General features: G+C 34.8%; 1 protein-coding gene across 3 annotated transcripts in view; it reads left to right on the top strand.

Moving 5' to 3' along the window:
- ARHGAP5 (Rho GTPase activating protein 5) overlaps nucleotides 1-23,881 on the top strand; it is a 70,703-nt gene extending 46,822 nt beyond the window's left edge. For all 3 annotated transcript variants that reach the window (XM_065905929.1, XM_065905930.1, XM_065905928.1), the window contains exons 4-7: nucleotides 10,958-11,035; nucleotides 13,644-13,775; nucleotides 15,749-15,854; nucleotides 20,956-23,881. In XM_065905929.1, the coding sequence (XP_065762001.1) occupies nucleotides 10,958-11,035; nucleotides 13,644-13,775; nucleotides 15,749-15,854; nucleotides 20,956-21,283 (644 nt within the window). In that variant the 3' untranslated portion in view covers nucleotides 21,284-23,881. The remainder of the gene's footprint in view (nucleotides 1-10,957; nucleotides 11,036-13,643; nucleotides 13,776-15,748; nucleotides 15,855-20,955) is intronic.
- Nucleotides 23,882-24,113: the final 232 nt, after the last annotated feature.

Genomic DNA, 24,113 nt, shown 5'->3' on the forward strand with positions numbered 1-24,113 from the left:
TGCCAGTAGTAACACATAAGTGATATCTTTTTAAGTCTTTATTTTCCAAAATAGAATTAGCATTTATTATTTTTTCATACAACGAGTGCATGACCATTGCAAAAGATAGTGTGACTTTTATAATTTAAATTTATATCAGCTGAGTAATTTTTATTGTACTGAGCTGTTACATCATTAAAAATCCAGGCTTTACCTTGTGATAATGGTAGATGATGAAGGTGATACACAATGTGCAAAATGCTCTGGTTAATGCAGGAAAAAAAGGCTGTTCTTAGGAGAAAGCTATGTCAAATACTTGGTTTTTAAGTTAGATGGAAGCACATGGAATTGTCATTTTTGTGATTGACAACCAGGTGATTACACCTGTAGCTCTTTTGTTTTTTTAATGGTGAAATTCCTGCAGGAAAGTGAATGTTTGCAATCTGAAGAAACATGCTAGCTCTTCCTCTTTTTATCCCTATGGGGAAATAATTAGTAATGTATTCAGCTTTTACATTCAGTATTGGCAGTTATCCTTTTGTTTACATGTTTGCTTATATTTTTATTTTCTAGGAAAAATGTCTAGAAATGAAATTATTATGCCAACCTCAGTGATAGGAAGCATGCAGAGAGATGAAACCACCTACCATGAAACAAATGGAGTGGCATGTCAAAAATATTTCCTTTATATATCAAATGAGACAAAGTAATGACCCTGGCTTGCCCAGTGTCTTACCTTTAACAAATCAATTCACTTTTCAGAGTTTGTCTCCTTATCATTAACATAAGGACTCTTGTCACTTATTTTGAAAATGGAATGAAAACAAATATGTAATGTTTATGAATTTTTAAGCATTTTTTGTAAAGAAAGTAACGAAAGGTTGGAATACTGTTGTTGCATTTTCTCAGGTATTAAAGTGGCTAGAAAGTAGTGGTGTGTTTTAATACAGTGAATTCCGGTTGCAGTAATATTTCTTCCCCCCCCCCCCCCCAATATTTAAAATTTACTATTTTTGATTGGGGGGAAAAAGTACTGCCTCTAGCCTTATTAATTGTTGTAGTATTCTTGTCCCTGAAGTGTCACTTATTGCTAAAAGATTTCTTTCATTGATTTTACTTCGATCTTCATACATTTTGATATCTATTTCTATATGTTTATATCTTTTTTAGAAAAATTTTTTAGATTTATAGCAGAATCAAGAGAGGGATTTCCCATTTACCCCCTCTCACACGTGAAACTCTTCCCCAACCGCCATCACCAACACCACTCCTCCAAATGGTACATTTTTTGCCAAGGATAAACCTGTGCTGACACATGATAATCACCCAGAGTTCATAGTGTACATTAGTATTTACTCTTGGTGTTGTAAATTTTATTGCTTTGGACATATATATAATGACAACTCCATCATCACAGTAACATAAAGAGTGTTTTTACTGCCCTGAAAGTCTTCTGTGCTCTGCATATTCATCTCTCTCTACCTCCCCACCCCTGGCAACCACATACCTGTTTATTGTTTTACCTTTGCTACAGTGTATAGTTACAATAATCCAGTATGTGCCCTTTTCAGATTGGCTTCTTTCACTTAGTAATATTCATTTAAGTTTTCTCTATGTCTTTTCATGGGTTAATAACTCCATTCTTTCTTGACATTGAATAATATTCCATTGTCTGGATGTACCACCATTTAATTATCCGTTTACCTTCTGAAGAACAGCCTGGTATGCTTCCACATTTGGGCAGTTATGCTTTAAACATAGCTATAGGTATAAAATAAATGCTGTAAACACCGGTGTGCAGATTTTTGTGTAGACATTTTTCAATTCCTATGGGTAAATTAACAAAGAGCATTTATTGCTGGATGGTATGGTAGGAGTGGGCTTGCTCTGCGGCTCAGCAGTAAAGAATCTACTTACAATGCAGACATGCAGGTTCAGTACCTGGGTTGGGAATATCCCCTGGAGGAGGAAATGGCCACCCACTCCAGTATTATTGCCTTAAAAATCCTATGAATAACAACAACAACAAAAATCCTATGAACAGAGGAGCCTGGTGGGCTACAGCCCAGCGGGTTCAAAGAGTTGAACATAACTGAGTGACTGAGCACACATGGTAAGAGTACATTTAGGTTTCTTTGTCTGTCTTTTTGGCCTACCTTGAGGCTTGCAGGATCGTAGTTCCCCAAACCAGAGATTGAATCCAGGCTCCTGGCAGTGCAAGCTCAAAGAGTACATTTAGGTGTTTTTTTTTGTTTGTTTGTTTGTTTTTTTAGTTGGAGGCTAATTACTTCACAACATTGCAGTGGGTTTTGTCTTACATTGACATGAATCAGCCATGGAGTTACATGTATTCCCCATCCCGATCCCCCCTCCCACCTCCCTCTCCAGCCGATTCCTCTGGGTCTTCCCAGTGCACCAGGCACTTGTCTCATGCATCCCACCTGGGCTGGTGATCTGTTTCACTGTAGATAACATACATGCTGTTCTCTCGAAACATCCCACCCTCGCCTTCTCCCACAGAGTCCAAAGGTCTGTTCTGTACATCTGTGTCTCGTTTTCTGTTTTGCATATAGGGTTATCGTTACCATCTTTCTAAATTCCATATATATGTGTTAGTATGCTGTAATGATCTCTATCTTTCTGGCTTACTTCACTCTGTATAATGGGCTACAGTTTCATCCATCTCATTAGAACTGATTCAAATGAATTCTTTTTAACGGCTGAGTAATATTCCATGGTGTATATGTACCACAGATTCCTTATCCATTCTTCTGCTGATGGGCATCTAGGTTGCTTCCATGTCCTGCTGCGATGAACATTGGGGTGCACGTGTCTCTTTCAGATCTGGTTTCCTCAGTGTGTATGCCCAGAAGTGGGATTGCTGGGTCATATGGCAGTTCTATTTCCAGTTTTTTAAGAAATCTCCACACTGTTCTCCATAGTGGCTGTACTAGTTTGCATTCCCACCAACAGTGTAAGAGGGTTCCCTTTTCTCCACACCCTCTCCAGCATTTATTGCTTGTAGACTTTTGGATAGCAGCCATCCTGACTGGCATGTAATGGTACCTGACTGTAGTTTTGATTTGCATTTCTCTGATAATGAGTGATGTTGAGCATCTTTTCATGTGTTTGTTAGCCATCTGTATGTCTTTGTAGAAATGTCTGTTTAGTTCTTTGGCCCATTTTTTGATTGGGTCATTTATTTTTCTGGAATTGAGCTTCAGGAGTTGTTTGTATATTTTTGAGATTAATTCTTTGTCTGTTGCTTTGTTTGCTATTATTTTCCCCCAATCTGAGGGCTGTCTTTTCACTTTACTTATAGTTTCCTTTGTTGTGCAGAAGCTTTTAAGTTTCATTAGGTCCCATTTGTTTATTTTTGCTTTTATTTCCAATATTCTGGGAGGTACTTACAGGTCGTCTTCCAGAGCGTCTGTACCATTTTGCATTCCCACCAGTAGTAAATGAAAATTTCTGTTCTCCACATCCTTGTCAGCAGCTGGTGTTGTTAATGTTCTGGATTTTGGCATTCTAATAGTGATGTCTCATTGTTTTAACTTTTAATTCCCTAGTTACATATGATATGGAGCATCTTTTTATATTCATTTGCTGTCTCTATGTCTTCTTTGATAAGTATCTATTAAGGTCTTTGGCCCATTTTGCAGTGGAGTTGTTTTCTTATTACTGAGTTTTACATGTTCTTAGTATATTTTGGATAGCAGTCCTTATCAGATACGTGTTTTGTGAATATTTTCTCCCAATCTGTGACTTATCTTCTAATTCTCTTGATGTTGTCTTTCACAGAGCAATGACTTTTAATTTTAAGGAAGTCCACCTTATCAATATTTATATCACAGCTTGTGTATTTGAGCTTGTATCTAAAAAGGCATCAGCATACCCAAGGCCATCTAGGTTTTTTTTATGTTGTCTTCTAGGAATTTTATAGTTTTCCATTTTACATTTAAGTCAGTGATCCATTTTCAATTCATTTTCCTCAAGGGTAAAGGTCTGTGTCTAGACATTATTTTTGTGTATGAACATCCAGTTTCTCTAACACTATTTGTTGAGAATGTTTTCATTTTATTGTTCTTACTGCCTTTGCTCCTGTGCCAGAGATCAGTTGACTATTAATGGGTGTTTATTTCTGGACTGTCTATTCTGTTCCATTGATCTATTGGCTTGTTTTTTCCTCAGTACCATATTATCTCTCTTTTTTGAAAAAAATTTTTAAGGTTTATTTATTTATTTTTGATTGTGCTGGGTCTTTGTTGCTGCACACAGGCTTTCTCTGGTCACAGTGTGCAGGCTTCTCATTGCTTTGACTTCTCTTGTGGCAGAGCACAGGCTCTAGAGGCATGGGATTCGGTAGTTGTGGCATATGGGCTAAGTAGTTGCAGCTTATGGGCTCTAGAGCACTGGCTCAGTAGCTGTGGTACACAGGTTTAGTTGCCACACAGCTGTGGAATCTTCCCAAAGTAGAGATCCAATCTGTGTCCCCTGCATTGATAAGTGAATTCTTAGCCACTGGTCCACCTGAAAAGCCCTCATATCGTCTTGCTTGCTGTAGCTTTATAGTAAATCTTAAAGTCAAGTAGCATCAATCTTCCAACTTTTTTCCTGTAAATATTGTGTTGGCTATAAGTCTTATCCTCTCTCTATAAACTCTAGAATCAGTTTGTTGATAACCATAAAATAATTTCCTGGGAATTTGATTGGGTTGCTTTGAATCTGTAGATCAAGCTGAGAAGAATTGACACCCAAATGGTATTTGTCTTCCTATCCAAGAACATGATATATCTTTCCATTTACAGTTGATCTTTGAACAACATGAGTTTGAACTGTGTGTGTCCACTTACACATTTTTTCCATAGTAAATAATATCATACTAAACACAATCCATGTTTGGTTGAATCTGTGGATGTGGAGCAACAGTGGATACAGAGGACCAACTATAAGTTATACATGGACTAGCTCCTGCATTGCTCAAGGGTCAGTTGTATTTAGTCCTTTGCTTTCACTCATCAGTTTTGTAGTTTTTCTCATATAGATCTTGTATATATTTGTTAGATTTGTACTTAGGTATTTCTGCTTTTCATTCTATTTGTGTTCATGGGGTTCTTGGTCAAGAATACTGGAGAGGTTTGCCATTACCTCCTTCAGCCAGGAGGCTTATCGCTCCTTTACAAATAGCTGAGGAAAGAAGAGGAAAGCAAGGAAGAAAGGGAAGATACATCCAACTGAATGCAGAGTTTCAGAGAATAGCAAGAATAGATAAGAGTGCCTTCTTGAATGAACAGTGCAAAGAAGTTGCGGAAAACAATAGAATGGGAAAGACTAGAGATCTTTTCAAGAAAATTGTAGATATCAAGGAAACATTTCATACATCGATGGACATGATAAAGGACACAAACAGTAAAGACCTAGCAGAGGCAGAAGAGATTAAGAAGAGGTGGCAAGAACACACTGAAGAAATATACAAAAAATCTTAATGACCCAGATAATCACGATGGTATGGTCACTCACCTAGAGCCAGACATCCTGGAGTATGAAGTGCAGGTGGGCTTTAGGAAGCATTATTATAAACAAAGCTAGTGGAGGTGATAGAATTCCAGCTGAGCTATTTAAAATCCTAAGAAATAATGCTGTTAACGTGCTACACTCAATATGTTAGCAAATTTGGAAAACTCAGCATTGGCACAAGACTGGAAAAGGTCAGTTTTCATTTCAGTGCCAAAGAATTGTCAAGCTACCAGACAGTTGCATGCATTTTGCATGCTAGTATGGTTATGCTCAAAATCCTTCAAGCTAGGCTTCAAAAGTACATGAACCAAGAACTTCCAGATGTACCTGCTGGGTTTAGAAATGGCAGAGGAACCAGAGATCAAATTGTCAACATCTGCTGGATCATAGAAAAAGCAAGGGAATTCCAGAAAAACATCTATGTCTGCTTCATTGTCTACACTAAAAACTTTGTGTGCATCACAGCAAAGTGTGAAAAATTCTTAAAGAAATGGGAATTCCAGACCACCTTACCTGTCTCCTGAGAAACCTGTATACAGGTCAAGAAGTAACAGAACTTTACATGGAACAACTGACTGGTTCAAAATTGGGAAAGGGGTACAACAAGGCTGTATATTGTCACTCTGCCTATTTAACTATATGCAGAGTACATCATGCAAATGCTGGGCTGGATGAATTACATGCTGGGATGAAGATTGCTGGGAGAGATATCAGCAACCTCAAATATGCAGTCATTTCTCTAATGACAGAAAGTGAAGAGCAACTTCACTCTTGGTGAAGGTAAGAGTTGAAAAAACAGGCTTAAAACTCAACATTCAAAAAACTTAAGATCATGGTACCCAGTCCCATCACTTCATGGCAAATAGATGGGGGAAAAGTGAAAACATTAACAGATTGTATTTTCTTGGGCTCCAAAATCGTTATAGACAGTGACTGCAGCCATGAAATTAAGACACTTGCTCCTTCCATGGAAAGCTGCGAAAAACCTAGATAGCGTATTAAGGCAAAGACATTAATTTGCCAGCAAAGGTCCACATAGTCAAAGCTGTGGTTTTTCCAGTAGTCATGTACAGTTGTGAGAGTTGGACCGTAAAGAAAACTGAGCGCTGTAAAATTAATGCTTTCGAATTGTGGTCCTGGAGAAAGTCCCTTGGACAAGCACGGAAATCAAACCAGTCAATCCTAAAGGAAATCAACCCTGAATATTCACTGGAAGGACTGATGCTGAAGCCAAAGCTCCAATACTTTGGCCAGTTCATGTGACGAGCTGACTCATTGGAAAAGACTCTAATGCTGGGGAAAGACTGTGGACAGAAGAAGGGCAACAGAGTATGAGATGGTTGGATGGCATTGCAGACTCAATGGACGTGAGTTTGAGCAAACTCTGAGAGATAGTGAAAGACAGGGAAGCCTGGCATGCTGCGGTCCATGGGGTTCTTGGTTCACATGCTGTTTAAGCCTGACTTGAAGAATTTTGAGCATTACCTTGCTAGTATGTGAATTGAGCACAGTTGTGCAATAGTTTGAGCATTCTTTGGGATTGGAATGAAAACTGACCTGTTCCAGTCCTGTGGCCACTGCTGAGTTTTCCAAATTTGCGGGCATATTCAGTGCAGTGCTTTAATAGCATCATCTTTTAAAATTTGTATGTATTACTATTCTTCATTTTTAAAGTCACCATTCTCCTGGTTTTCTTTGGTTCTTTGTTCATGGCTTCCTATAGCTCTTTGTGCATTTTTAAAGGTTAAAGTCTTTGTCTAATAAGTGCAGTGACTGGGTTTGCCAATAGGCAGTTTCTGTTAATATTTTTTCCTAGATTGGACCATACTGGCTTTTCTTTCTATGCTTCTTAAATTTTTTGTTGAAAATAAGATATTTAAATATTTTAGCATAGTGAAACATAGGCAAGCCCTTGTGCTCTTTCTTCTGGGAGCCACCAGACAAGTTAAAATATACAACTATAGTTCTTTGCGAGCAAGATCTGTGTTCCTACCTCTGACACTTGAAGCCTAAACCCCGAGTGCAGTCTGCCATGGGCGGAGGATCCTGGTAGGCTACGGTCCATGGGGGTCACAAAGAGTCTGACATGACTGAGCGACTTTGCTTTCACTTTTAGTTGTTTTTATTGGGTAACCAAGCTCCAAAATTCATTTCTTCATCTCTTTTGCTGATGCCACCTCCCATGAAAACAATATGATTCATGGATTATCTACACAGCTTGCTTCTCCCTTACTGTTTGTCATGTGTTTTGTGACTTTAGTGAAACTCTTATTTTATATCTATTATCAACGCAAATAAAACTTAGACCCTTTTAGAACTTCAGATATCATGAATTCTGTGCAGTGTAAGCATTAGTTATCTTTCTAATGGAAGAAAAAAAGGTGATAGTACTTGGTTAAAACATATTTTAAGTTTAGTTTTGTAATATTGGTATAATTTCTAATGCCTGTATTACTTAGAGGCCCAGGATGGATACTTTGGATGGTTTAATTCACATCTAGATTATTAAGTTGCTATTGTTGCTTCTTTTTAAAAAATAAAAAATACATCACTCAGTTATCAGTGAATGGAAGGCAAGGTTTTTAGCATGGATGATTACACACGTTTCCTTTTTCATGTAGCAGATAAATGCTTGTCACTATGTCAGGTTAGTCTATCATTTTTATTATGTTTATTGATTGGTGTTTTACTATACAAATAAATATTTTCTTTCTCCATCAATTTGAGGTTGCTTTTCCTCATTATTGGATTCAAATTATGCACTTTATTTATAAATACCACTAAAGTATTATTGTATCTAAGTGCATCATATCTGTTGGTATTGTTGTTTAGTTGCCCAGTCATATCCGACTCTTTGTGACCCCATGAACTGTAGCACACCAGCCTTAGCTGTCCTTCATCATCCCTCCCAGAATTTGCTCAAACGCGTGTCCGTTGAGTCCAACCATCTCATCCTCTGTCGTCCCCTTGTCCTCCTGCCTTCAATCTTTCCCAGCATCAGAGTCTTTTCCAATGTCAGCTCTTTGCATCAGGTGGCCAAAGTATTAGAGCTTCAGCATCAGTCCTTCCAGTGAATATTCAGGGTTGATTTCCTTTAGGATTATCTGGTTTGATCTCTTTGCTCTCCCAGGGACTCTCAAGAGTCTTCTCCAGCACCACAGTTTGACAGAATAAATTCTTCAGCACTCGGCCTTTTTCATTGTCCAGCTCTTACATCCATGTATGACAACTGGAAAAACCATAGCTTTGAGTGTATGGACTTTTGTAGGCAAATAATGTCTCTGCTTTTTAATATGCTGTCCAGGTTTGTCATTGCTTTTCTTCCAAGGAGCAAGCATCTTTTAATTTCATGGCTGCAGTCACTGTCCACAGTGATTTTGGAGCCCACGAAAATAAAGTCTGTTACTGTTTCCACTTTTTCCTCATCTATTTGCTATGAAGTGATGGGACTGGGTGCTATGATCTTCGTGTTTTGAGTATTGAGTTGTTGGGATAGGATGTTATTTTGTCCCACAGTAAGTGATAATTTTGGTTATTTGGTGGTGTCTGCTGCTTTATTGAAGTTAAAACTTTGGATTTATTAACTTTGACCCATGAAACTCTTGTCCGTGGATTTTTGCTACCATTGTGTGTTTGTGCTCAGTCGCCCAGTTGTGTCCAACTCTTTGCAGTCCTGTGGACTACGCCTGCCAGGCTCCTCTCTCTGTCCGTGGGGTTTTCCGAGCAAGAATACTGGAGTGGGCTTCCATTTCCTTCTCTACGGGATCTTCCCTTACCTTTATGTTCATGAATTTCTCAATGTTGATGTGTTTCCTGCGTTGTGAGGTACATTTTTTTCCCCTTTCACATCTTCGTATGTAAAGATATTTGTGAAATTTATAAAACAAAATATTAATAAAATAATTTAACCTGATGAAAATTAGAAAGGATTAATATATTGTCCCATACAGGCACCTTGACATTGCTCCAGAAATAAGTTTGACAGAATCCACTCTTCTATTCTTTTTCTCGTCCTTGTGATCTGAAGAGTACAATGCCTTATCAAATTGAGTCTCTTTTAGAAGTTTCCCGTTGAACATAGAGAGAGGTCTTTGGCTGATGATACAAATCTTGGCTCTTCTGTTGTTGTCCCACAAATCCCTGCAGCTCATCTTTTGTGTGTGTCTAATTTCTTTATGTTCTTTAGACTGGATACTTTCTGTTGTTTGTCTTCAAGTTCACTTCTCATTTCTCTGTCATCATTTGTCTGTTGTTGATTACATTCAGTGAATTTGTTGTTTCTGTTACTGTATTTCTGGTTCTGAAATTTCCATTTTGTTGTTCCTTATATTTCTGTTTCTTTGCTGAAACTTTCTGTTAGGAAGTTTGTTTTAAGTGTGTTTATAATTGTTCACCAAAGTGTTTTATGATGCTCTGAAATCCTTATCAGATAATTCCACAACTGACAGCTTTGTGTTGGTGTCGGTTAATTGTCTTTTCTCATTCAGGTTGAGATTTTCTTGATTCTTGAAATGATGAATGATTTTCATTTTATTATGGTTTTATTCCAGATTTTGAATAGTATGCTGTGAAACTTTGAGTCTTATTTAAATCTGTTTTTAACAGGCCTCCTCTGACTGTCCTAGCAGGGGAGGAAGACTGCCTCCTTACTACAAAGTGAGGCTAGAAGATTGGACTCCCCACCCTGCTTGATCTCCAACAGCCTCTGTTGACCACTCTGGTGGAGAGGGGAGAGTACCTGTTACCTCAGGGTGGTAGTTAAAAACTTAAGACTTCAATCAGCCCTTGCTGACATCTTGAAAGGGAAAGGACACCTTTGTTACTGCTGGCTAAAGTAGAATTCTACTTGGTTGCCATTGTTGTGAATGAGGAGGAGTAGGTTCCCTGGTGTTTGGCTGGAGTAGGGCAGTAATTAAAAAATGATTTTGCTTGCTAGTCTACACCTTTCCCGTTCCTTTCACCAGAGAGAGCAGGCTTTTCTTGTTGGTTTTCTGAGTGGTGGTTTGTTGTTATTTTTATTTTTTTTTCCTGTGTTCATCAGGGTTTCTGGGTTGCAGGCTTCTCTGTTGCCTGGTTTCAGATATACAAGGCAAAAAGAAAACCCAGAGAACTCAGTCATGTTGTTTTTCAAGTTCTTACAGTTGCTGTTAATTCACTTTCTCTCAACCTTTCAGTGTCTTTTGATTTTTTTCAATATATCACAGTCAGGAAATTAGATGTATTTAGTAAAAGAAATGGGAAGAATGTTTCTTCTCATTCTTTGCAAGGAACTGAGTAGCCTAACTGGTTTAAAGTTAAAATAGTCCATTGTGAACTTACTTTAAATGAAATGTTCAAAATTATTTTATTCCTAAAAACATTTACAACCATATTTTGTAAGTCACTAAGTTGTACATAAGATTAAGTATATTCTTTGCTGTACCTATATATGCATGTACAAAAGTCTCTTTCTTTATTTTAGGATTATGTACTGAAGGACTCTACCGTGTTAGTGGGAACAAAACTGATCAAGACAATATTCAAAAGCAGTTTGATCAAGGTAAAAAGATAATTATATAAGACAAAATCATCATTTTGTGAGTTTCCTTATTGAAATTTCATATGAAAACCTCCTTATGATTATGTATTATGGGAGAAAGTTTGGAAGTATTATTAGGAGTATTTAATCAAACAGATACCAGAGTCAAGAAACAGGAGAGCTGTAAATCCATTACCAGAATTGGAAAAGCAGTAAATTGAATTATGATGCATCATCATCTTTGTGTATGCAGATTTACCTTTAGGTGCAGTTTGAAAGTGTTTTTTTTTCTTTCATGATATTGTGCCAACTGACTAATTAGGGATTTTTTAAAAAGCTGAATTTCCTATTAAATTAATAAATATTAAATTAATTTTATATTTTTATAAAATTTATAATTTATATTCCATATTAAATTAATTTTATGAGATCAAAGATATAAGTGAAAAAAATGAAAGCTGTATGTACTAGGGAGAAAAATGAGTGAATATTTTTATAATCTTGAAGTAGGGAGAGGCCTAAACTTAACATGAAACCATGAACAAGATGATAAACTGGACTGCCTAAAAATGTAAAAACTTCTGTATGGAACAGTGGATAAAACAAAATCAGGAGAAAAACTGTAAGCCTAGGGGGGCGATGGAATTCTTTGCTAGATTAAGCAATTCATTTCAGAAGAACCAACATACATATGAAAATATGCTCAACCTCTGTCAGTTATAAATAAATAAAAATTAAAAAGGTTGTATTTATTAGAATGGAAAAGATTATTGGTAGGGCATAGGCAAACAGGTATATTGTATATTGGTTACAGGTGCTTTAGATAGCTTTTGCTGGAGAAATTCCATTTGTAAATATTTATGTTACAAGTCTTTGTGTAAACCTACCAAGAAATTTATTGTATCATTGTTTGTATTTTGTTTTAAAAGTGGAGAGTCCACTCATGTTTACAAATAGAATACTAGATAACCATATAGAATAATAAAGATTATATGTGTTGAAATGGTAAAATTGTTGAGTGTTGGAGAAGGAGGTGTGTGTGCTTTGCTTTGAAAGAGTATTGTTAGTGTTTCACTTTTAAAAAGTATTTTGTTACAAGAACTGTTTAGACTTTATCAAATTTGTACAATTTTATTTCTAAGTAATAAAAGAAGAATAGTCAGTACACAGGGCCTCTTGATTTAGACTTTCTAGTTTACTGTTTTCTAGTTCTACCACTTACTGTGCTAAGTTGATTCAGTTGTGTCCAACTATTTGCGACGCTATAGTCTGCAGCCCACCAGGCTCCTCTGCCCATAAAATTTTCCAGGCAAGAATACTGCAGTGGGTTGCTGTGCCCTCCTTCAGATCTTTCCAACCCAAGGATCAAATCCACATTTCTTACATCTCCTGCATTGGCAGGCGGGTTCTTTACCACTAGCGCCACCTGGGAAGTCACTTACTGTCTTTGTGACCTCTGGAAGTTAATCTTTCTAAACAGCAACTTTTTCATAATTTATAATGGGAGTGATAAAACTTACCGAAGAATAATGAAATAATGCATATGATGAGTTTTCTGTGCCAGACACCATGTTAAATGTTCACTGGGTAGCTTATATTTCAAGGAATGTAGCCTGCCTAAGGAAGTGAACTTTAGTAAATAAAAGTTTTTAATCATAACATCTTTATAGTTTTTTAAATGAAATAAAATAAATCTTCAGTAGTAGAATATTATGTAAATTTTATGTCTGGGAGAATGTTTTATAGTCGTTGAAATTGTTTATGTGTAGGACAAAATGTAAATATTGGTGATTCTTGGTTAAGGGTATGTGTGAGTTCTTTGTATTTTTATATTATTATTGCAGAATTTCTACAAGCTTGAAATTGCAATGAAATGTTTCCTGCTCCCTCAAAAAATTTTTAACACTTGCTGGTGGAATTTTAATAACCTTGGATAATGCCTTAAAAATGAAATTCAATATAAAATACATATGTGATTCATCTTTTTTTTTTTTTTTCCAAATGAGCAGAAAAGGGATGAAAGGAAACATGCTAATTATAAACAGTGATTATCTCTTGATTATGGGGGTAATTTTTTCTTTATCATAAGTATTCATTGTATTTATAAAAGGAAAATAAGACTTTAAAATAGCAACTCAACCTTATAATACACCTTTACTGTGTTCTGTTCTTGTTTATTTAAAGTCAGAACTTCACTGATAAGTGTTTAAAGTGTTTTATATTAAAATTTTTAAAGTATAAGTTAAAAGGTTGAAGCTTGAATTTATATGTATGATTCCTATCTTCTGTGTCTCTGTTTCCTTATGACCTCTTTTAAATAGCTTACATTAAACAAAATGTTTTAAGAGAAGAGAGATGTTAAATAATATTGCCTGTATACTAATAAGCCTAATACGTTTTTTTTTTATTGTAACAGAAAATGCTCCTTGCTTGGTTTTCTCTTTCATTATCTGTAGTTTTATCAGGCAAACTTACATTAAAACAATGGGGGAGAGATGAATCTGCCTGTAAATAAAGGTGATCAATGAGAAGACTTAAATATCTTTGGGTCTTCAAGTACCCATTTAGCTTACTTCTACTAATAAATTTAAATTTATTATAATTTTTAATTTCAATTTTTGTCTTGTAGATCATAATATCAGTCTAGTATCAATGGAAGTAACAGTAAATGCTGTAGCTGGAGCTCTTAAAGCTTTCTTTGCAGATCTACCAGATCCTTTAATTCCATATTCTCTTCATCCAGAGCTACTGGAAGCAGCAAGTAAGTATAAGTCTCTCTCTCTCTCTTTTTTTTTTTTTTTGAGAAGGACGATGGTAGTGGGGTTTGTACATTGGTTGCAGTGTGTTAAAATAGGTCATTCAGTAGAATGTGTGGCAAATAAAAATTCAGCTTCTAGAACTGTTGATTAAAGTTCTTTCCCTTTAAATAGTTTTAGCTAGCCTCCTAGATGACTAGGTGCTCCTAGAAGTTAGATCATAGTGCTGGAAGTTTGAGGTTTGTGTTTTAATTCAAACTCAAAGGCATTGTAGGAAAAAGAAATTAATTCTTCAAATGAATGTATCTGTAACATACTTTAGTAAAATACAAGTTTTAAGTCAAAGAAATTAACTTTGGCCTCCTGTCTTAAGTCAGTTTTTGAGAGAGTTAGACAGGAAAATGAATACCTATTCAGTATTGATTCATACTTGGCATCATCATTCATCCAGATGTTTCTACTTAGCAGATACTCATTTGTTATCTGGAAAATGAGAAAAAGGGTCTGTTTGACTGTCAGGTAACCTAGTGCTTAATCCTTATTGTGTTCTCAGTATTTAGTTTCTAAATATTTCTCTTCAGTATGTCCTTCTGATTCTAAGTCTTCAGACTCTTTAGAGTGAAGTTACTTGCATGCAATTTTGATTGTTAGAGTTCTCAGTTAATTTTCTTTTAATTAAAATCTACTTCAATATATTGGCACACGATGTAGTTGCCTTATACACAGTCTCATATATAAACTAGGAAAATAGTCCATTTGATAGCTTAGATTTTCTTACTTTTTGACTGTAAAAATAGCATTAGAACTTTCCTAGTTAGGAAATTATTGAGGGCTGATTTAGAAGTAATATGTGGCAAATGAGAAATTTGTTCATACTTGATTTTTGGGCTTCCCTGGTGGCTCAGATGGTAAAGAATCTGCCTGCAATGTGGGAGATCTGAGTTTGATTCCTGGGTCAGGAAGATCCCCTAGAGAAGGGAATGGCTACCCATTCCAGTATTCCTGCCTGGGCATTCCCATGGACAGAGGAGCCTGGTAGGCTGCAGTTCACGGGGTTGCAGAGTCAGACACAGCTGAGTGACTAATACACAGTAAGTGATATTTCTACTACCTGCCATGAGTTGCTATGCGGATTGGACCCCTCCAGAGGAACCCACTGTTAGTTTGGAAGAAAGAAGTGAATGAGGAAGAGCAGCAGTAAGGGTGCTTTCTTCTGTCCTCCTATTTACAGCAGAACTGCCTTTCGGTTACCCTGATTCATAATTTGCATACATTTGAAAAGTAACTGATTGCTGTAGTAATTGTGAAAAAAGATGTTTGATAAGCTAAGTGAATTATAAATAAGTATATGGTGATGCTTTAAATCAGGTGCTGGCAAACTGACCTATAGGCCAAAAATTCAGCTTGCCATCAGTTTTCAGAAGGCTTGCAAGTAAGATTTTTTTTTACATTTTTAAATGGTTGAAAATGTTAAAAGAAAAAATTATATGATATGTTAAAATTATATGAAATTCAGATTTTTTTTTAAGTTCTATTGGAACAAAGCCACTCTTGTTGCATATTGTCTATGGCTGCTTTTGTACAACTGCAGAGTTGAATAGTTTCACCCACAAAGCCATTTTAAACATTTTAGTAAACATTTTAGTTTACTCTTTGTACCATGAATATTAAGAGCTTAACAGATTTATTAGTAATTAGTTGATTCTAAGTCAGTATCTAGTTAGATGTTGCCTCAAAAAATTACTAATACACCATTTCCCCATCCCCAAGTTACCTTTTCAGTTATTAGCTTTGTGAAGTCTTATTGTAATAAATGATGATCTATTTAGTAGCAGATTCTTTACATTTTCTTTGTTTTTGTTTACCTCTCCTAAAATATTTCATACACATTCTTGTTTTATAAAATAAGCATAGTAAGAAGCTTTATCAATATTTTTTAATGTCTGTGTTTCATGCAAATTCCTCACTACTTTTACAGAAATCCTGGATAAAACAGAACGTCTTCATGCACTGAAAGAAATTGTTAAGAAATTTCATCCTGTTAACTATGATGTATTCAGATATATAATAACACATCTAAACAGGTATTTTTATTTTTTGTTTTTGCAAGTAAAATGCACCACAGATTTCAACATGTGTTTCAACTAGACATGTGTTTCAACTAAACACACAGTTCAATTTTGAATCTCTAGATCATTTTTTCTTGGATTTGTAAAATAGGTTTTTCATTAACCTTTTTATAGAAAGATATATGACCCTTCTAGTATATGTAATGATTATATAAAAAGTAAGTGTGGTGAATACTTTTTTTGTCATTGCTGTTCTTTAACAGTTCTTTTCTATAGAATCTTAGAATTTTAGTTACAAAATGACACTTAGATAATTAACTGAATCAACCTGTTTGAAGTTGGAAAAATTGAGATTTAAAGAGAGAAATCATATGCTCAAGTGACATGTCTTACGATTAGAATCCAAATTTTATTAAGTAGTTTAATTCCCTCTTCTTTTGTATATCTTGCTTGTTTTGTTTGGATAGTCTTCATAGTGAAAGTCTATTAGAAACTTGAATTCATATTATCATCCTTCTTGACCGAAATGCATAACATTATCCAATAGCAAAAACCTTAAATAATGTAAAGCTTCAAGTTCATGCTTTTCTCTATAAAGAAACTCTTGCCAATATCATTCATTAAATGAAAGAAAATATTGATATTGTATAATGGAATAAACCTCAACACTTTGGAGTTAAATAGGTTTGGTTTTGAAACATTTTTAGTTTTGTGGCCTTGGACAAATTTTTTAACCCTTCCTAAGTCTTGATTTTCTTGACTGTATAAGAGTGAGAAGAATAACACAGAGTTGTTATTGAGACTGAGAGTCCACCCTTCACAATATTTTCTACTAACATTGAAATGAACTCATGTTTGGTTTTTTTAAGCTAATACTGTCAGTGTCTAAAACAAGTACATTTCAGTTTGTACCTCTTAAAAGAGATTATTAAAGTTTTGTTGTTATCAGAGTAGCATAAAATTATAAACATTTCTAGTAACTTCTCTGAGGTCTCCCTCTCTGAGAAAATACTAGCATACATAGCATTGCAGTACAGTTAGTGGAATTCCTCTTTTGAAAATTACCATACAGATGGTTCATGCTTTAACAGATGTGTACAGGGTACTATAAGAGACGTTATATAGTATGGAATGTTGGGATGGTATATGAACATATTATTTTATAGTTTGATTGAAGTGCTGAAATAAGAATTGAACTTCATTAAAAAATAATATGGAAAAGGGACAAAGGAAAGAGCATGTTAAAAGAATCATGTGCTGGTCCACCATCAGTGTTATGTTAGACACTTAACTAGTGTGTTTGGCTCCAGTGATACAACAGTTAGTGACAACAGGCACCTTTGATACATTGAGGAATAGCAAAGAAGCATACGTTGCTTGAGCAGAGTGAAGGAAAGGACACTACTACTCAGAGTGTAACCTATTGACTAGCTTTAGTCCTCAAAGTATTTTCACAAGGAGTTTGCTTTCAAGTATATCACTAATTTTCACTGTTGAGTTCAACTGACATTTACAGGGGTTGGAGTGGGGACCAAGTGTCAATGAAAAAAACATTGCATGATTGTTTCTCTGAATGGTATGGGCAGCCACTAGAAAGTAGAATAGAGAAATTGTATCATTAGATTTAAATTTTAAAAGAAACACTCAATTACTGACAATAGTGGGTTTACTCTTTGTGCCAGGTACTCTTATAAGTGCTGTACACACATCAGTAAATAAAATAGTCACACATTTCATGGAACTTACATTCTAGTGTAGGAAATAAATGATAAATATATGATGGGTGATTGACGAATTGCAAAAATTAATCCATAGAGTTGCTCTTTAAATACATTCTCTTTCACCTTTCATATTCAGTGAGTTACTGTGTCAGATTAGTTTTTTCTCCTAATTGTTTTTCCTTTTCATTCCTCTGCCACTGCTTTAGTTTTAATTTCATCATTTCTCATTTAGGGAACTCTAGTTTTTCATTGAGCGTTCTCTGCCAGTTTTTCTTTCTCCTTTGATCACAATGCCAGAGTGATTGTTCTGAAAACTCTTTCTGTAAAGATCACTTATATCCTGAAGAAAAAAATCCAAATTGTTTAACATTTAGTGGCCTAGTTCTAACTTATTCTGTTAAATTTCCTTTCCGTTTCCACCACGTTATTATTACAGTGCCACTGTATTAAACTAATAGCATTTAACAAAAAATATCAATTTGTGCCTGGATCCTTTTCACATCTTGACATGACTGCCTTAGTCTTTCTCAAAATTCGGTCCTCAAACCAGCAGCATCAGCAAAATCTGGGCACTCATTAGGAATGCAAATTATCAGACCCCACCCAAGACATAATTATCAATATTGTGTTTTAAAAGGCTTTCCAGGAGATTCTGATACACACTGAGAACCACTGGGAGTTGTTTTTTGTTTTTCTTTTTAATGTTGATTTACAATGTTTTGTTGGTTTCAGATGTTCAGCAAAGTGATTCAGTTACATACTTTCTCAGATTCTTTTCCATTATAGGTTATTATGGAATATCAAATATAGTTCCTGTACTATACAGTAGGGCCTTACTGTTTTTGTATTTTATATGTAGTAATGTGTATCTGTTAATTCCAAAGTCTTCATTTATTCCTCTCCTACCCTTCCCCTTTTGGTAACCATAGGTTTTCTATGTCTGTGAATCTGTTTCTGTTTTGAACAAATAAGTTCATTTGTATCATTTTATTTTTTAGATCCCACATATAAGTGATATTGTATGGTGTTTTTCTCTTTCTGACTTACTTTTCTTAGTATGTCTCTAGGTCCATTCATTAACTACAGATAGCATCATTTCATTCTTTTTTATTCCATTGTGTATATATATTTACCATATTTTTATCCTTTCATCTTTTGATGGACACTTAAGTTGCTTCCATGCCTTAGCTGTTGTAAATAATGCTGCTGTGAACATTGGGGTGGATATATCATTTCAGTTTAGAGTTTTCATCTTTTCTGGATGTATGCCCAGGAGTGGGATTGCTGTATCATATGGCAACTCTAATATTTTAAAAAAACCTCTATACTGTTCTCCATGGTAGCTGCACCAATTTACATTCCCACCAACAACAGTTTAGGAGGGTTCACTTTCCACCCTCCTTATCATTTATTACTTGTAGACTTTTTGATGATGGCCATTCTGAGTAGTGTGTGATGATATCTCAGTATAGTTTTAATTTGCATTTCTCTAATAATTAGTAATGTTGAGCGTGTTTTCATGTGCCTATTGGTCATCTGTGTGTCACTGGAGAAATGTCTATTTGGGTTTTCTGTCCATTTTTGATTGGGTTTGCTTTGTGGGTTTTTTTGATACTGAGTTGTCTGACCTGTTTGTGTATTTGAAATTAACTCCTTGTCGATGACACTGTTTGCAAATATTTTCTCCCATTCCATAGATTGACTTTTCACTTTGTTTATAGTTTCCTTTGCTATGCAAAAGCTTGTAAGCTTGATTAGGTCACATTTATTTTTGCTTTCATTTCTATTGCCTTGGGCAGCTGACCTGAGAAAGCTTTGCAATGATTTATGTCAGACAGTATGGCTTCCCAGGTGGCTCAGTGGTAAAGAATCTGCCTGCCAATGCAAAAGACACAGGTTTGAACCCTGAGTCAGGAAGATCCCCTGGAAAAGAAAATGGCAACCCACTCTAGTATTCTTGCCTGGGAAATCTCATGGGCAGAGGAGCCTGGTGGGCTACAGTCCATGGGGTCACAAAGGAGTCAGACAGAACTTAGTGACTAAACGACGATGTCAGTGTTTTGCAAATGTTCTCGTCTAGGAGTTTTATGGTTTCATGTCTTACATTTAAGTCCTATGCCGTTTTGACTTCTTTTTTTTTTTTTTTTGTATAATGTGAGAAAGTGTTCTGACTTCACTGATTTACATGTGGCTGTCCAGCTCTCCTACTTACTGAAGACACTGTCTTTTCTCCATTGTGTATTCTCCTTTGTTGAAGGTTAATTGTCCATAGATGTGTGGGTTCATTTCTGGGTCCTCTGTTCTGTTCCATTGATCCATGTGTCTGTTTTTATGCCAGTACCATGCTGTTTGATTATTTCAGCTTTCTAGTATTTGAGAACCACTGTTTTGACTGAAGTACTCTTCCTAGTGTTTTACTAGCACCCATTACCCTTTACTCAACTTAAACATTACCTCCCTTTTGTTTGTTTGTTTTGACTCAACGATTAGACTTGAGTTCATGTCTTTCCAATTTATGGGGATTTTCAGAATCTTTATTTGACAACCACATAGGCATACCTGACTGGGCCCCACTATACACTGTATTTTAAGAAAAGGTTGATTTTATTCTGAATATTCTTAGTCTCTTTGCAAAAGATAATGCCTTTTTACCACAGAACACATGTTTTTAGGGCATTTATTTTACCTCAGATGAACAATTCCTATGTTTGGGGATGTGGGTCCTTTGGTTTAAGTTTTAAACTTTTTGATATGCACAGTTAAGTATAAAATTTTCCTGCTACTTTGTGTTTTGAGCTATTTCTTTATGTGTGAAATGAGAGGGTTGGATAAAATATCTAAAACTTCCTCCCCATTTAATAATTTTGAGTTAAAATTCAAGATTTGCTTCTTCTTGATTTTTATATATGGTGGTAGTAATGCTTGCTCACATATTTGAAAGACTACGTGCAAATTAGTAATATATGGTCATTTGTAGATTATTTATTAAATTATAAGTGTTTTAAGGTAGAATGCGCTTCTGTGGACTGTTGTCATTGAAATTAAATTTGTGATGATGTGCAAGGTTAGTTAATAATTAAAAAGATTGCTTTTTTAGAATACTAGAAACTTAATTTTTTTTGAAAGTTAAAAAGTCTCCTGGTTGGAGATAGAATAATTTTTCTGGAAGTAAAAACCATCTTTGAATCTCATAAGGAATGGATTTTACTGCTGTCTTCTGTTATTAGAATGTAGTTGAACATGGAATGCACAAGAAGAAAATGTTTCAAATTTGAAGTTAAGATTAAAAAAAAATAATAAAACTAAATCATCAGAAATAATTTCCAGCTCCTGAATTCTTTCATTGTAATGAGTTTTGACTGGTTTCTAATTGTTCTTTTATATCATAATTTCAGGGTCAGTCAACATAATAAAGTCAACTTAATGACAGCAGACAACTTATCCATCTGTTTTTGGCCAACTTTAATGAGACCTGATTTTGAAAATCGAGAATTTCTGTCTACCACCAAGATCCATCAATCCGTTGTTGAAACATTCATCCAACAGTGTCAGTTTTTCTTTTACAATGGAGAAATTGTGGAAATTGCAAACACTGTGGCTCCACCACCACCTTCAAACCCAGGACAGTTGGTAGAACCAATGGTACCACTTCAGTTACCACCACCATTGCAACCTCAGCTGATACAACCACAGTTACAGACGGATCCTCTTGGTATTATATAAGTAAGGAGGATTGCAGACAGCCGGAAATTGGACAAAAGCAAACCTAGACATGCATGTTTCAGGGTTCAGTAGTATACTTCATGTTTCTTACAGATAATTCACATTCAAAATGATGAGACATTTCCTCTTTGAACTGTATGGTATTCCTTACTCATTTACATTACAAATCTAAGACCATGTGATAAGCATGACTGAGAGGTTTAATTTTTATAAACAAAAATAGCTATAAAATACAAAGCTGCTGTTGCATGCAACCTTATTGCAATCAGTATATCATTCCTGTGGCATTTTCTGTCACATTATATTGTGAATAAAATTTTTCTATAGAAATTTAATGATTTAAAAACACGTATATGAAACATTTAATGCTTTCCAGCCTGCTTTATGGCTGGTTTTGTTATTTGATGTGTTAATTTGAGCAACTTAATTTACTTTTAGCAGTCTGTGTAGATAACTAAAAGCCCAGTTAAGTATTTTATTATTTCAGGCTACTTAGGCCATGCTTGGGATGTTGTTTGAAAGAAAGAAAAATACATTTAACATATTTCTGCACCTTCATCTTCTAAGTAAACCTGTGGATGATTCGATGGGGGTAAATGAAAATATTTCTTGTACACACATACCAAGGACATGCTTGTGGCTAAAGTGAGTTGATAATGTTGTGCAAAGGATAGTTGTCACCAACTCATTTCTTTATAGTCCATAATGAAACCAACATCTTGTATACTGTTAATTCTGTAAACAGATGCATGTTCAAAAGATCTATTATGGTCTTGTAATCTTAATCTAATATATTTTAGATATTTTAATTTTTTCCCTCTTGGGAAATACATTTAGTATAGTGTAGAAAATACTTCATGACATTTTCATATAAGGTTATATAACTTTTCATACATAAACATGAAATTTGTTGTAGAAAATTCTTTAAACCAAACATTTTAATCTAGGACTTCAATTTAATCTGTCCCTTGATTCTATTTTTATGTGGCCCTTAAAAAACATATCCAAAAATCCATTGCTAATATAGCAATAAAAATACTTTGGGTACTGACAGCCTCTTTGGAGTATGTATATATAAAGTTGCAAACTTGTATTCATATTCTTTTCTGTGATATGTTGTACTAAAATCCAAAGTGGCTTTTGCACCATTTTGTAAAACAATTATTTTCCTTTGATGTTGGTACCAGATTTGCTGTAAATGACTGCTGCTTTGGAGGTTTAACATTGTTAGCAAAGTTACAACCAGAACACTAAATTACGGATAAAATTTTCAGAATTAAATGGCATAGGTAAATTTTGTTAGGATTTATGCAAAATTTGTTCATTATCAAACCACGCCCCTTTTTTTCCCCAGAAAGGAAAAAAAATGTGGTTTTTTGTTGCTAGGTTATATTTTGTGTAGTAAAGAAAAATTTCTTCAGTCCATGTTGTAATCTTCATACTGCGATTTTAAGGTTGTCTAATGTATACTATAGTAAATAGATGATTTTGAGATTCGAGGCTCCTAAGAGTTTGATTGGCTACATTTTTTCCTAAAATAAATACTGTCTTTCCCAACTGTTATGTCCTAGGTATTGTACTTCTGACTTTGACTTCAGAATCAAGATGTTGACATGAACCAGGCTGCTGTGGAAGTACATGTATATTATAAACTATCTTACTTGTGTTAGGCTCTTACCTGTTATTATCTTTTCTAAGAAAACAAAGTCCCTGTTATTCCTATTGCAAAGCACACAGGAATTAAGAAAGTACAGTAATTTTTAAAAAGAAAAATCTGGTAAATGTAGTATTCTTGTTCTATATTACTTATACCTATTGTCTATATAGCTTTAATTTATAGCTGTCAGTTTAACATCAGCATGTCTGGCAAAGAAAATTAAACTTTAAGAGTTTTATAAACTGTTTCTAGGTTGCTAAAGAATTTATTTTTCTACTATATATGGTATAGACAAAGCTCAAAACTATGTACAGGAAAAAAGCCTGACTATTTCTTTTGGAAGTAGGCTGAAAAGAGAATTTTCAGAACTGTTCATGTCTTCAGTTCATCCGGTCATAACTTTGCTATTGTAATATGTGAATCCCAGTTTATTTAAGCTATTCTCTTTTATACTGTGTTAATTTAACTTTCATGTACATTTAGTGCAACTTTTGTTATTAAAACTAGCATTTACTATTTTCCACATTTACTACCTTACACCTTCCCCAAAATTTATCTCCACTTTTCTGTGCGTTCTATAATTGATTTGAAAAGTTTCATAGCAGATCATTTAAAATTCTACTTTTGGTTCAGTTAACCAATAGGTTACAGTTAATTGATAATTAAAATACAGTTTTAAGCTCAGTCTGTTACACTGAATTGATTGCGTTTGTTTTTGCCAAGGGTTTAGATATGTTTTTTAATGTTAGAAAAGTAATTCTGCAAGCAAAATAATATAATGAAACTCTTTTCTGGTAAGTTACTGGAAGGTTTCACTGTTTTAGGGAACTGTCATATATGAAACTTCTTAAAGGATGAAAAGAATATTAGATAGTCTCGTAATTATGGGTAAATATTAAGGCATTATATTTTACAGTTTTAAATAAAATTCCATCTACACACATGTTGCCATCGTTTCATTTAAGCTTCAGTGCTTATTATAATATTGTACTTAACACTATCTAGATTAGCAGTATAAAGAAGCATAGTGGAACTGTCTAAATTTTCAGTAGATTTATGGGAAATCAAATTCTCTTCAACAGACACTTATGATATACAGTTAATTTTAGAACAAAATTCAAGGCAAAATATATTTTCATTTGAAATGGTATTTGCTAGTAGTGCTTTCTCCCT

The sequence above is a fragment of the Muntiacus reevesi genome, chromosome 15 (genome assembly GCF_963930625.1).
Source record: "Muntiacus reevesi chromosome 15, mMunRee1.1, whole genome shotgun sequence".
Taxonomy (NCBI): Eukaryota; Metazoa; Chordata; class Mammalia; order Artiodactyla; family Cervidae; genus Muntiacus; species Muntiacus reevesi.